At 42.4% G+C, this 13178-nt stretch overlaps 1 protein-coding gene across 1 annotated transcript in view; it reads right to left on the bottom strand.

Annotated features, from left to right (window-relative positions):
- The window catches only part of TTBK2 (tau tubulin kinase 2), a 212099-nt gene that overhangs the window by 90833 nt on the left and 108088 nt on the right, over positions 1–13178 (bottom strand). The window contains exon 5 of the mRNA XM_026651392.1: positions 9746–9850. Within this exon, the coding sequence (XP_026507177.1) occupies positions 9746–9850 (105 nt within the window). The remainder of the gene's footprint in view (positions 1–9745; positions 9851–13178) is intronic.

Below are 13178 nucleotides of genomic sequence, written 5' to 3'. Positions count from 1 at the left end.
ATTGACGCAGACTCCTATGAATTCTAGTGACTGTGTGGGATCCAAAGTCGATTTTTTAACATTTACACTCACCTCCAAGAAGGAGAGGAGTCTGAGCAGAACGGAGGTCAAGGCTCAACCCTCCCTTCTGGATCGCACTGCTAGCAGCCAGTCATCAAGGGAGGGGAATATAGGGACCCATATTCTGACATTGGAGAAAACTTTTTAGTAAAGACCCATGGAGCAGTGGTGAGTCCGAATGGTAAGACCCTTCATTGGAAGTGTTGATGGCCTACTGCAAATATCAGGAATTTTCTGTGGGTTGGATGGATGTCTATATGAAAATAGGCGTCTGCATATCAAGAGCTGTAAACCACATGCTTTTTTCCAGCGAGTGCATGATGGCTGCTAAGATGGCCATATGAAACTTGGGCTTGCATATGAACTGATTGAGATGACACAGGTCCAAGATTGGTCTCCATCCACCCTTCTTCTTGGGTACGAAGAAATACATGGAATAGAACCCTGCACCATTGTAAGTTGTTGGACCAAGTTCTACCGCTCCCCTTTATAGAAAAGAGTTCACTTCTAGGGCGAGGACACTGTCATGAGAGTGATCCCTGAGGCGGGACTAGAGCAGAGTCATGGGTGAAGTAGCATTGTGAACTCAATCGTATAGCCATGTTGAATGATGTCCAGGACCCACTTGTCCATTATCATACTCCAAGCTGGTAAAAAGAGTGCTAGGCTCCCCCCAAAGGGGGTAGGTCAGGTGTACGGTGGGAGGCAAGGTGGTTGTGGCTCTCTATGTGCACTCAGAAATATCACTTTTGCGAAGACTGAGCATGAGATGTTGAAGGCTTTGATGTGGAGCCTGGAGGACAGGGCCCTTGGGTCTTCTGTTGCTTGAGAGGATGCTCATAGGACCATTGATGGAAAAATTGAGGAGTTCTGAATCATGTCAGTGGCAGGCAGTAGAACTTGCGCTTGGGTGCTGGTGTATAAATACCCAACAATTGTAGAGTGTCTCTGGAATCTTTGACGGAGTGGAGGGAATTGTCAGTCTTCTGATTGAAGCGGTGAGACTCATCGAAAGGGAGGTCCTCTATGGTATTCCATACTTCCCGTGGGAAACCAGATGATATAAAACAGAATGATATGAGAGGTAGCACAATTCCCTCCTCATGATGATCCTCGTAGCCATTGTGTGTGAAGAGGTGTCTGCCGTGTCCACAGCGGAATTGGAGTGTCGTCCTTGCAACCATTTTGCCCTCCTCTAAGATAGCCTGGAAGCGGGCACAATACTGCTGGGGAAGCTTGTCTGCAAAGTCCTCCACCTTGTCATAAGTTAAAAAGTCATATTTAGCAAATAGCGCCAGGTAATTGGAAATCCAGAATTGAAGGCTGGCCAAGGAGAAGAGTTTGCAACCCAGAAGGTCCACCGTCCAGCCACTTACCCTCCTTGTGTACCACGATGAAGTGTGGGTGTTGTTGCCTGGCCCATTCCGTTGCCACATATATCAGATGTATGGAGATGGGAGTGTTCCCCAGCCTGGATATAACTGTGGTCTCATGGCAACCTCCATGAGGTGCTTCTTGAGGTGGCCAGCCCAGCCCTCCCAGGTACGGCTTGGGAAGAAGAGGCACATGGGCAGTGGGTATCATAGGCCATGCAAATAGCCCGGCATATCCCCACCCACGCTCCGCCCCCATAACTCCTCCTGCCTGCTTCCAGTTCCTGTTCTTCCGTGGCCCAAGCTGGGGCAGGGGCAGGCTGGCCGGTCACCGGGACTTGGGGAGGCTGGGGCTGGTGCTTGCAAGGCCCGGAGCTGCGGGGGCTGGGACCAGGCCGTGCTGCCAGCCCAGCACTCCGTGGCTGGGGTTGGGGGCGTTGGGACCGTGCTGCCTGCCCGGCACTCCAGGGCTGGGGTTGGGAGAGCTGCAGCCGCGCCACCTGCCCAGCGCTCGAGGGCTAGGGGTGCTTGGGTGGACTGGGGCAAGGGGCCGATGGCAGCCCTGGGGGTTCTCTGGGCTCTGGTGGGGGGGGGAGGGAGAGGGATGGGGTCTCAGGACAAAGGGGAGCGCGGAGGCTAGCCTCCCCCAACGGACGGTTCACTTACCACCCAGAGAGAGGTAGATACTGCACGTGAATGAAATGTGAAATGAAATGAATGAGCTTAGGCAGGAAGCGCAGATCTTGACCCCAGTGTTTTCAGCATAATCCAGTACCCAGACATGGGTCCTGGATGGGGACTGGGGGAAAACTGGTAAAAACGGTGTCTGAAAGTCCTTAGTAAATATGTGGCCAAGAGGTCAGATGGGTCACCAACGTGGAAATGAAGTCACCAAGGATCAGTGAGGGAGACTGCAAGGAGAGGAAAAGAGAGAGCCAGGAGTTTAAGTCAGAAAGGAAGGCTGATGGGGAGGAATTTGGTGGACGGCAGATGGAATTTGGAGGACAGCAACATGGATGCCAGAATACAGATGAAGAGTGTGGGGAGAACCAAGGGTAGCTACAGAGAGACAAGATTATTTTCAAAAGGTGCAGCTTACAAATGCTGGTAAGGGGTAAACTTGTAGAATTGCCAAAATCCTGCATCCTAACATCTTCCAATAAGAAACTGAGTTTTTGTTTTTTATTTTACTTTTATTGATGAAGTATAGAATTATCCATTTATTCTGCCATTTTTCTTCGCAAAATCCATTCTCTTGACCGAAATATGTTTTCCATGACAAATATGATCATCTCAGTCTTGTATCATATTGTTCTTTACTATATTTTCAAGGCAAACTGAACCAGGGTAAGTGTACTCTTAGTATTATTTATGTCATGCTCATTACTTATGCTAGGGAGCAGAAGGGAATACAACAATCACATTATCATTTGTCCTTATTTTATCTCATTGTAAACCATAATATAAAAGATTAAAACATGGGTTCATTCAGTTCAATGTAGAGCACCAGTTTTAACAGGCGAAATACATTCTCCGATGGACGAAGATCAAATCAGTATTAAAAAAAAATCTACATAAAGATAGAAAAATTTAAATCTTATGCTCATGCTACACCACTTAGTCAGTATTAAATAGAGATTTCATGCTTTCTATGGTAAGGCAGGTTTCTAAAACATCATGGGAGCAATTTTTCCCTTAATTACATCTCCTTACTATAGAGAGTAATTTAATTTGTTACAGAAGCTGTAGCTGCTTTTAACTTAATTCTACAACCATTTCAGGAAGGTAGAGGAGGATGATAAAAAAAAAAACTGCACTAAACTAGAGAATGTTCAAAGCTGCTGTAAAATTTGCACAAAAAGAGTCTATGATCTTCCATTAAGGCTCTGTGATTAAATTAATAGGATGGGTAGGGGAATCATTTCCAAAGAACTGGATTTGGAGCATGACAGGCAGTTAAGTGCAGCTGCAGAAGTTGACATTTAGGATTTTTGTCTTTATACACATAGAAATAGAAGGTAAAGAGGAAGGGGAGCCAAACTCACATCAGGGAGGTGACTGTGTCTTCATTCTTTGTAAGGTACCTAACACAATGACTAGGGCCTTTGGGAGCTGCCACAATAACATTAAACAATAGTAAGTAGGTACTGGAAAAGATAGCTAATCAATTCCTTTGGACTGAATGAATCTCCATTTCCACTTTGCAACATAAACACTTTCTAATGGAGGTTTTCCTGAGCTTGGCCCAAAATTCCCTGCCCTTAACTGCTATAGAGCTTGCTGTGAAATGGTTTTCTGCCTGGCTGCCACCTTCAGAGCTTCATTTACAATGTATTATAGGCGGTGCAGGTAGAGACACCAACGGTAGGGTTGCCGGACACCTCCCATTACAAGCCCTTGTTTCAATTCCTTATAACTTTGCCAAACTTTAATTGTTTGGGCAGAAATTTCCCATGCCAGGTGTCTACTTCAGGCTGATTGATATATTTATTACCTTCAGCAAAACTAGTTCAATCATTTTTCAGAACGAAGTGAAAAGAAATGATGTCAATTTACTCATGTTAAAAAATTCTTACAACATTTTATTAAGAGGCTCTAGTGCCTCCATGTTTTGGGGCAGGGTCTTGAAATTTTTCAAGAAGGGGGTGCCACCATGGTGTCAAAGCTTTTTGCTGTCCCCAGATAATTTGGCCACATTTGGACAAGCATGAGCTTCTAAAAACCTCAGTTCACATATACCCAACAGAAAGCTGTTTGAGTTTGGCAGCTAATCTCTCCAAGGATTACATCTGTACTAAGTATGCTTCATCCTAGGGCTACGGGGCTGAGCAGGCCTTTCCTGCAATTGCTCCTCTGGGCAGCCATAGGCCACTGTGGTACCGAGCACAGGAATTGCGAACAAGGAGACAGTCTCTCCTGGACTTACAATATTCCCTCTGTTGGTACTCATGCAGGGAGGAGGAGACAGAGGAGATAGCCTCACTGGAATGCAAGGATTAGGAGCTAGGCCTAGGCAAGGAGCTGGGAGGGGAGACAAGGATACTGTCTTGAACTGTCACTAGGATAGGCTGGAGGGGCTGGGGGACAGAAAAGGTCAGGCCTGGGGGGAAGGAAAGTGGAGGGTAAAGGCAGAAGATCTATTACCACTAGAATTCACTCCCCCCATAGAATATAAACTCAGGATTCCCATGTCTCATCATTCCTCTGCTATCAGCAAATGCTGTGAAACCACTGGCAAAATTCATGCCTCATCTCCTTTTAGTGATTGCCCACAAAGAAGATGACAGCCTTCCAAAAAAGAACTAGATAAATTCATGGAAGACAGGTTTAGGGTAAAGGGCAGGGATGGTGTCCCTAGCCTCTGTTAGCCAGAAGCTGGCTGGGAATGGGTGACAGGGGATGGACCACTTGATGATTACCTTTTCTGTTCATTCCCTCTGGGGCACCTGGCATTGGCCACTGTAGGCAGACAGGATACTGGGCTAGATGGACCTTTGGTCTGACCCAATATGGCCATTCTTATGTTCTACTACTATCATCACTCTTTTAGCTCAAGAGGCAAAAATCTGTGCTTTGGACCTAAAGGTTTCTCTAATACTATTAATGAACCATCTGGAAGTTAATATGGTTCAACAGGATTGAATTTATGGCACTGAATGAGGAAGATATCCTATGGAAAAAAGTAATAATGATCATATAATTAAAGACTGCATGGGCAACTTTAATTTTGGCATTTCCTAACTTTTGCATTCTTGACTTTTCAGCCTTAATGTTCTTTCAATGTCTTTTTTTTTTTGTATGTAACTTTGTGTTTCCGTGAACAGAGGAGACCTGAAAACTGCAAATTTCACATGTCCTTGGGGAGGAAAAGCAAATGGTCCCCTATGAGAGGGGTGAAAAATGGAGCTGTTCAAACACAATTCCACCTATGCCTGCCAGAGTCTGCAGATGTGTCAATATCATCTCATGATCAACAGTATCAAGGCTACTGACAAGATTACAGCCAATGAGCCTTATCCTGAGGGTTCAGCATGTCCTGTGTGATTAAATAAACACAGAAGTAGTCAAACCACAGTTTTGAATTGTGGAGAGGAGACTAAGGGCTAGTCTACACTGGCAACGTTAAAGTGCTGCCGTGGCAGCGCTTTAACATGGCTTGTGTAGTCGTGGCAGAACACTGGGAGAACCACCTCCATGAGGGGCACTGCTCCCAGCGCTGGTGCACTGTCCACACTGGCACTTTACAGTGCTGAAACTTGCTGTGCTCAGGGGGTGTTTTTTTCACACCCCTGAGCAAGAAAGTTGCAGCGCTGTAAAGTGCCAGTGTAGACAAGCCTTCAGAGAGTTGTGTGCACTAGAAGTCATTTCAAATCTAGCGGTGCCCAATACAAGGGGAAAAAAGATTAATCACTTGTTCAGATTAAGTTAGCTATTAGCAAATGGAATCAAGCTCTCCACACTAAACTGGGAGTAGCAGAATGATAAAAATTAAAGTTTCAAAAGTTTAGCTTTGTGCTAATTCTCAGGAACTGTCTTTGCTGCTGAAAATATGCATTTCCTGTTCTATGCACTGGGGGAAAATACCTGAGAAAAGAATACTGTTAGCAAGACTTTGGTATTTGGTACTTATTTCTACATATGTGATGAAGTGGTACTGTCACAATGTGCGTTCATTCTGGCTATATGTAAAGGCAAGAGACACAGGGCCATGTGATCTAAAATATTTGTGAACTATGTCTCCTCTACCTGGTCAATGGTTTTTGACAACAAAAACAACTGACAGACTTCCCACTGACTGAGAGGGTCATATATCCCTGTAAAGTAAAATAAAGAGGCCTTTATTTTACAGGTAATTTTAATGCTAATGCAAGTTTGTAGGTAAACAAACTTTGTTTAAGGCATGTAAAATTATTCAACTTTTATTGCAGCATGTTTCTCAGTTCCAAAACTGAAGGCAAATATTGTGTGGACATAAAAGCACATAAAATAGTTAAATACTAGCAGGAAATATCCCCAAATATTTTGAGGACACATAACATTTTAAAAGTGAATTTAAGAGATGGAACGTATAACAAACAAAATTGTCAGCACCTAAAATGGTGGCCATTAGTCATGCTAGGAATTCTATTACTGGCTGATAGGTTCAAAAGAATCCATAAACTGAAGAACAGAAGCACTGTAGCCTTAGTGAACATTATTTTCTCATTTTGACAGTGACAGGAGCTGTACTATATTATGTAACGATAGGGTAATTCAACAAAATTCCCTCATCCCTCTGAAGAGCTAAGAATTATACTGAGTTTTAAATTTGCTCAGTCTGTTCCACTGAAGACAATACAACTAATGGAGGGTAGGGAGTTTAAAGGTTCATTAAATTCAACAATTCTACCTACAATGTGATGAATATTTTTGTATACTCTAGAGCAGTGGGTCTCAAACTTTTTTATTGGTGACCCGTTTCATACAGCAAGCCTCTGAGTGCAAACCCCCACCCCCAGTAAATTAAACACACTTTTTAATATATTTAACACCATTATAAATGCTGGAGGCAAGCAGGGTTTGGGGTGGAGGTTGACAGCTCATGACCCCCCATATAATAACCTCACGACCCCCGAGGGGTCCTGACCCCCAGTTTGAGAACCCCTGCTCTAGAGTTAGCTATTCTATAAAAGCCAGATGCAAGGTGTGGGAACTGCCTCTGTAGTCTTAGAGGAGGACTAAATTAATGTAAACTAGGAACCTTTTAGTTCATGCTCGCAGGGTCTACATGGGGAAGTTAAAGTGCAACACTTTGATGCACGTTGCTGTTCACATCAAACTATGGGGCAGTGTAGATATGCCCTATGTTAAATGATTATTAATAAGGCTACAAGTCTGTCACGGATTCTGTGACTTTCCAGGACCTCTGTGACTTCCGCAGTTATGGCAGCCAGTGCCGCTGACCCCAGGGCCGCCCGAGCAGCTGGGATGAATCCAGGGCCAGCTGTACCTGCTGCTGCTCAGGCGGCTCTAGGCAGCTGGCCCCAGGGCCGCCTGAGCAGCGGCTGATGCAGCTGGCCCCAGGGGCCTCCGAAGCAACAGCGGCCCCTACACTGTAACAGGAAGCAACTGGTTTGCAGCTGGTAAAATGGCTTTATAACCCTCAGGAATTCCCAGCCCCAGGTGCCCTTTAGGGAAGTTGTCTAGCTACTTTGCACTGCCTAAGCATCACAAAGGAGCCAGAGAGCTGAGGATCTGGCACCATAACTTTAAAAGTCCTTTTCTGATTTTTACTAAACTTCCCATTACAATTCAAGGATTCAGGGACAATACATGGCATGAGAAGTTTCAGTGAGATTGGTTTCTTTTGGGGGAAGTTAGGGGTGTTGAAAATCAGTCTTATTATAAAAAGCCAGAATCAACCTTAACTATGGAGCAGCAACTACCACTCCATAACATATGTTGACTTTTATTATCATATTTTAGATTTAAAAACATAATACACCTCAAAATTTTTGGAGAATTTTTTTTTTTTTTTTACTATCTCCAGATTATTTGTGAAATATATTTAGGAAAACCTATAAGGAAATCTAGTGAAGATCAGAATAAGAATCACTATACGGCAGTGAAGAGACGATGTAAACACAGAGGATATTTTGCTTAAAGAAAATGCAACTCAGTTTTATTAGTAGTCATCTTGTTGGGGCAACAAGAACTACTTGCTATTTAAACGAAAGACACAAGTGATTGATTAGTGCAAATAAAAACTAATATGCATTTTCCTTGTTGATACTGTGTCATCATTACAGTATGCATTATACCATCAGAAAAGCCTGAAAATAGACTACATTTCATTAAAGAACTACTTCAGTTATACTGCAGGGCGCTACAATGAAAAACAAAGGCAACACATGGGTTTTTATAAGAGAAACAAATACACCTCTACCCCGATATAACGCGACCCGATATAACACGAATTCGGATATAACACGGTAAAGCAGCACTCCGTGGGGGTGGGGCTGCGCACTCCAGCGGATCAAAGCAAGTTCGATATAATGCAGTTTCACCTATAATGTGGTAAGATTTTTTGGCTCCCGAGGACAGCGTTATATTGGGGTAGAGATGTATGTGTTAACTGCTTGCAACAGAAAATATAGTATTTCTCTTAACTTTCCTAAAAATACTACCATTGGTGGATGTATGTTTTTGAATTACAGAATCTTAAGTATTTGTTTCATTTCAAAATTACAAGTCAGAAAAACAACCGTAAACACCAGACACACAGAAAAAGACAATAGCTTATGAAAATGAAAAACTACCTGCTCACCTTTCCAACAGCTGCAGCCACTCTGTTGGTCTCCCCTGCTCTTTGTTTTCATTGCAATGTCCAGCATTATGACTGAAGGAATAGAGTACAGCAGAACCTCGCTAATTTACTTTGCTAATTCACACACCTCAGAATTTGCACACACAAAAATAGCCATTTTGCCCTACCTCGCAGCCAAGATTGAATTGTAAATGCTATTGAGAATGTTTCTATTACTCAATTTCACTACATGTACAAAATATACTACATAATATTGACTACTACGTTATTCAATATTACCATAAACATTAAAACTAAAAACTAGTCAAACATATAAACTACATTTTATCATGTATTCTCATACATTGTGTTCACATACTTCCCAATTTGCAAACTTCAGGAATTCACAATGGACTCCTAATCAACAGTGAATTAGGGAGGCTCTACTGTACTTATTGCAATGTTCTTATTCAGATCCCTGTATCGATGATCCTCTCTAAATCATAGTCATTCCCCAATTCCTAATTCATCTTTGAAAATTACTGTATTTCTTATGGCAATATTGTAACTAAACTTAGCTGTATTCTGTTTCATTCTACCATTCCGCCCAATTCTTTCCTCTACAAACTACTGTATGTTTTCAATATACTGTTTGAGTTTTTCTCCTCTATATTATTTTCTGTAATGTATTTACTACAAAAAGTTCAGCTCTGATGTAACATCCGTTATTCAGCAAGGTTCTGCTTTTTGCCTAATTTTCCAGCTGGATAGATTGATTGATATACAAGGCATTCAAGTACTGCCCAAGGGCACACAATAAATCTATATCTTAGGCCAAAGAAAGAACCCATGATTCTTCCTGGTTTCCTGTCCTTTGAACTTCCCACTAGATCATATGGCATCTCTGTTCTGGAATGGAGTGAACCAAATTTAGATACTGTATCAATTCAGTATCCAGCAAGATTTTGGTATATTATCATAGCAAATTAATAATCATTTACAATAATTGTGGAAAAAAAATTCTTACCGGTCTGACATCCCCACATGAGTTTGTAAACTGTCGTGCCAAGCCAAAATCCAGCATGTAGCACTTCCTACACGTGCTAGGGAAACGTCCCATAGCAAAGTTTGACTAAAAAAAGAAACAAAAAAAGTATACATTATTAATATATACATATTAATGCATGTCATTTTCCATAATTCTATCCTTCCTTCTATATCTTCACTTCTGCCCATGTTCCATTCACTTTGGAGAAAAGAACACATTATACTGGCACTGTATATGCCAAGAGAGGGATGCAGAATGCTCCCTCCTCTTTTCTGGCTGCCTAGAAAAAAAATCTTCAAAGACAAATGGGTTGGAGGGAGAGAGTGTGGATTTGGGAGGCAGTACATTCTGAAAACTTCAGTTAAACGCAGTGGTTCTCAAAGCCGGTCAGCCACTTGTTCAGGGAAAGCCCCTGATGGGCCGGGCCGGTTTGTTTACCTGCCGCGTCCACAGGTTCGGCCGATTGCGGCTCCCACTGGCCGCAGTTCGCCGCTCCAGGCCAATGGGGGCTGCCGGAAGTGGCGCGGGCCAAGGGATGTGCTGGCCACCCTTCCGGCAGCCCCCACTGGCCTCGAGCGGCAAACCGCGGCCAATGGGAGCCGCAATCGGCCAAACCCGCGGACGCAGCAGTTAAACAAACCGGCTCAGCCCGCCAGGGGCTTTCCCTGAACAAGCGGCAGACCGGCTTTGAGAACCAATGAGTTAGAGTTCATTTTCATTTTCTTATTCATCATCTGTCTCCACAGATTCTAATTCTTGGGTTTTGTCTACATAGCCTTTTTTCCTAAAATTTCTCAACACTGCACTGGTTCAGCTCCTCTGATGTCAGCAACATCTCTAATATAACAGTCTGCCTATCACTTGTGTTTTAACCATATGACCCTAGACTTGTTCAACAAGCCTTAAAAATTATCAATGGAAAAGAACAGGGCTAGCCCAAAGAGTTGAAACAAGAGTCTGTGCACTAAGCAAAACCCCCGTACAAGTGGGAGAACTCACCATATTGGAAATTTGGCACTGATGACTGTGGAAAAGCTATTGTTGATTTCGGATTCTCTACTGCCTGGTACTTCATGTACCCAGTTTGAATGAAACCAATGAATCCAGTAGTAGCCCTGGTCTTTATAACTTTGGCCAGGATATCATCCATCTTGGAGCAAAGCAGATGAAGTTCTACAAGAAAGAGACTGAACTCCTGTATCTCTGGAAAGAGACACAAGCCACAACGAATAATGCCAGAGGCAGAGCACAAGCTTATAGTTGGATCAGAGAAAGTTAGTATAAAAGAGTCATTAGACAATTCTGACTCTTATAAGTTAGCTGCTTAAGTTGTCATAATTCACTGGCAAATGTTCTAGTTGCATAACATTACTAGAACCTAGTAATTTGCCACTCTTGTGAAAAGAGCCAAAGGGAAAAAGTGTCCATTTAGCTATTAAGCAGTCTAATATTCTATATTGTTTATTAGGTGCAATGAGGTGGAAAATCCTTGGAATTCCAAATCTATCATTTCCTGGTCTCACTCCCAAAGAATTTAGAAGAGTCTATAAAAAAGACATTAAAAACCTGCACAGGGAAGCATTTTAACCATAGACTGGACTGTTGCCAAGTGAGTCTGTAACATATTGGCAGTTTAAAATGATAGGAGGACCTACCTTCTAGTCTATGTCAGATTTAAGCTTGTTAACTGGTTGCAAGTCTTCTTCTGAATGAAGAAAGAGGATCATTTAAAGCATCTGAGAGCTGGCAAATTGTCACTTGTAAGATTTTACATCATCCATCAGAGATGAACAGATGAAACAAAAATTTGCTCTTCAGGAATGGCAGGACCTGTCAAGTTCACGTTCCCACTCAAATCTAGACAGAGAATCTGAGACACTCTCACTCTGGAAATGAACAAAAGCTTGACATTAATTTAGAAGGATTCATAAAAGGCTCTTTAATGTGAATTAACTTAAGTGGTTCTGTAAACAGAAGGAACCACAGTTCACAGATGTTATAATGAAGATCCACATGGGCCATGGCCAACTTAGAAAGGCTGGGGTATGCTTACTACCTGTCTCCCTCCTTGCAGGATGGATACAAACAGGGACAATTGGGGACATATACATTTCCTGATGATGAACTGAGACTGTTGACAAATGGATTTATTTTTTTTGTACACCAAAGGATTGCACTGAGAAAGGCTTGCCTTTGAGATCAGAGGAAAAAAATTGATAAGGAATACTACGTCAAGGAAGTTTACTTGGATAGTCTTGATAAATCAGACGTGGATGCTAGCAGAAATTCCACAGTAGAATTTGGCTTTGAGATGTGTCAAATATAGTACCAAAAACTTGCATTGTAAGAGCTGTACAGAGAGGGCATGGACACATAAAATCCATTTGACAAGATAACTAAGATTTCATAACTTTGTTCTTTTCTTTTTCTGTGCTTTGTCAGATCACTCATCCACAAGTGCACATATAGATTCCTTGAGTATCAAGGCTTTTGAAGTGAGGCTAAGATTGGAAGACTTGGCATCAAGGCACTTACCAGGAACTAGACATTTGTTTCTGGCTTGCCATGAGAAGCAAGCAAAGAATATGGCCCATCACTTTTTACAATGCTTAAAACTTGATTTTTTTTTATCATTTCAAAGCCAACCATTTTGAAACAAGCTTTTAGGCCTATAAGTTCTGTGTCAGGAAAAACACAAACACAAAGCCCAAATGACAAATTTAACTATCAGTTTTCTAAAAACTACAAAAAGCATTTCTGGTGAATAAACCTGAAAAAACTAAAAATATTAGAAACATATAGCAGTTTCAGGTCCAATGGGTAGATGAAAAAAATAAAAATAAAACAGGAGCAGAAATGTATGTGTTCAGCAGTATTCTCTTTATGCAGAGAGAGTTTAAATGTCCTCTCGTTCATGTCTACAGGCCTGTATCCACCACTGGACTTACTGCTTCTGGAATGCTGAAGGTCTAAGCTCTGGGCATTTTTCTCCAGTAAATAATGTGAACTTTTATCTGTAGGTAAAGAATATTCCAAGTCAAAAGTCCACCTTATCCCTAGAAAGCGATTTAACCCTTTCATCCAGATGTGTTCTGGTGTTATGTAACACCTCTCTTAGAAGGAAGGAATAGTTCTAATATAATTTGTGGTTCTCCCTGTTGCTCCTGCTCCTGTCCTGGCTCAATATTTAAGTTCCCAATCACTTCCCCCCACCAGCAACATCTTTCACCTCCCTGTGGCTTGTACACTTCCTCAACTCCAATGGCTTCATCCAAACTCTTCTCCCTACAACTACCAGGCTGCCTCCATCCATCCCTGCCCCTCCCATCACACACATATCACCTTCCGCTTCCAGCCTACCTCACGGTCTCCGCACCTTTCAAGTTTGATGCTCCACCTATCTCCCTCCCAA

The sequence above is a fragment of the Terrapene carolina genome, unplaced genomic scaffold, assembly GCF_002925995.2.
Source record: "Terrapene carolina triunguis isolate 2854851 unplaced genomic scaffold, T_m_triunguis-2.0 Scaffold96, whole genome shotgun sequence".
Lineage (NCBI taxonomy): Eukaryota > Metazoa > Chordata > Testudines > Emydidae > Terrapene > Terrapene triunguis.
The sequence above is the reverse complement of the archived record's forward strand: the minus strand, read 5'-3'. Positions and strand labels throughout refer to the sequence as shown.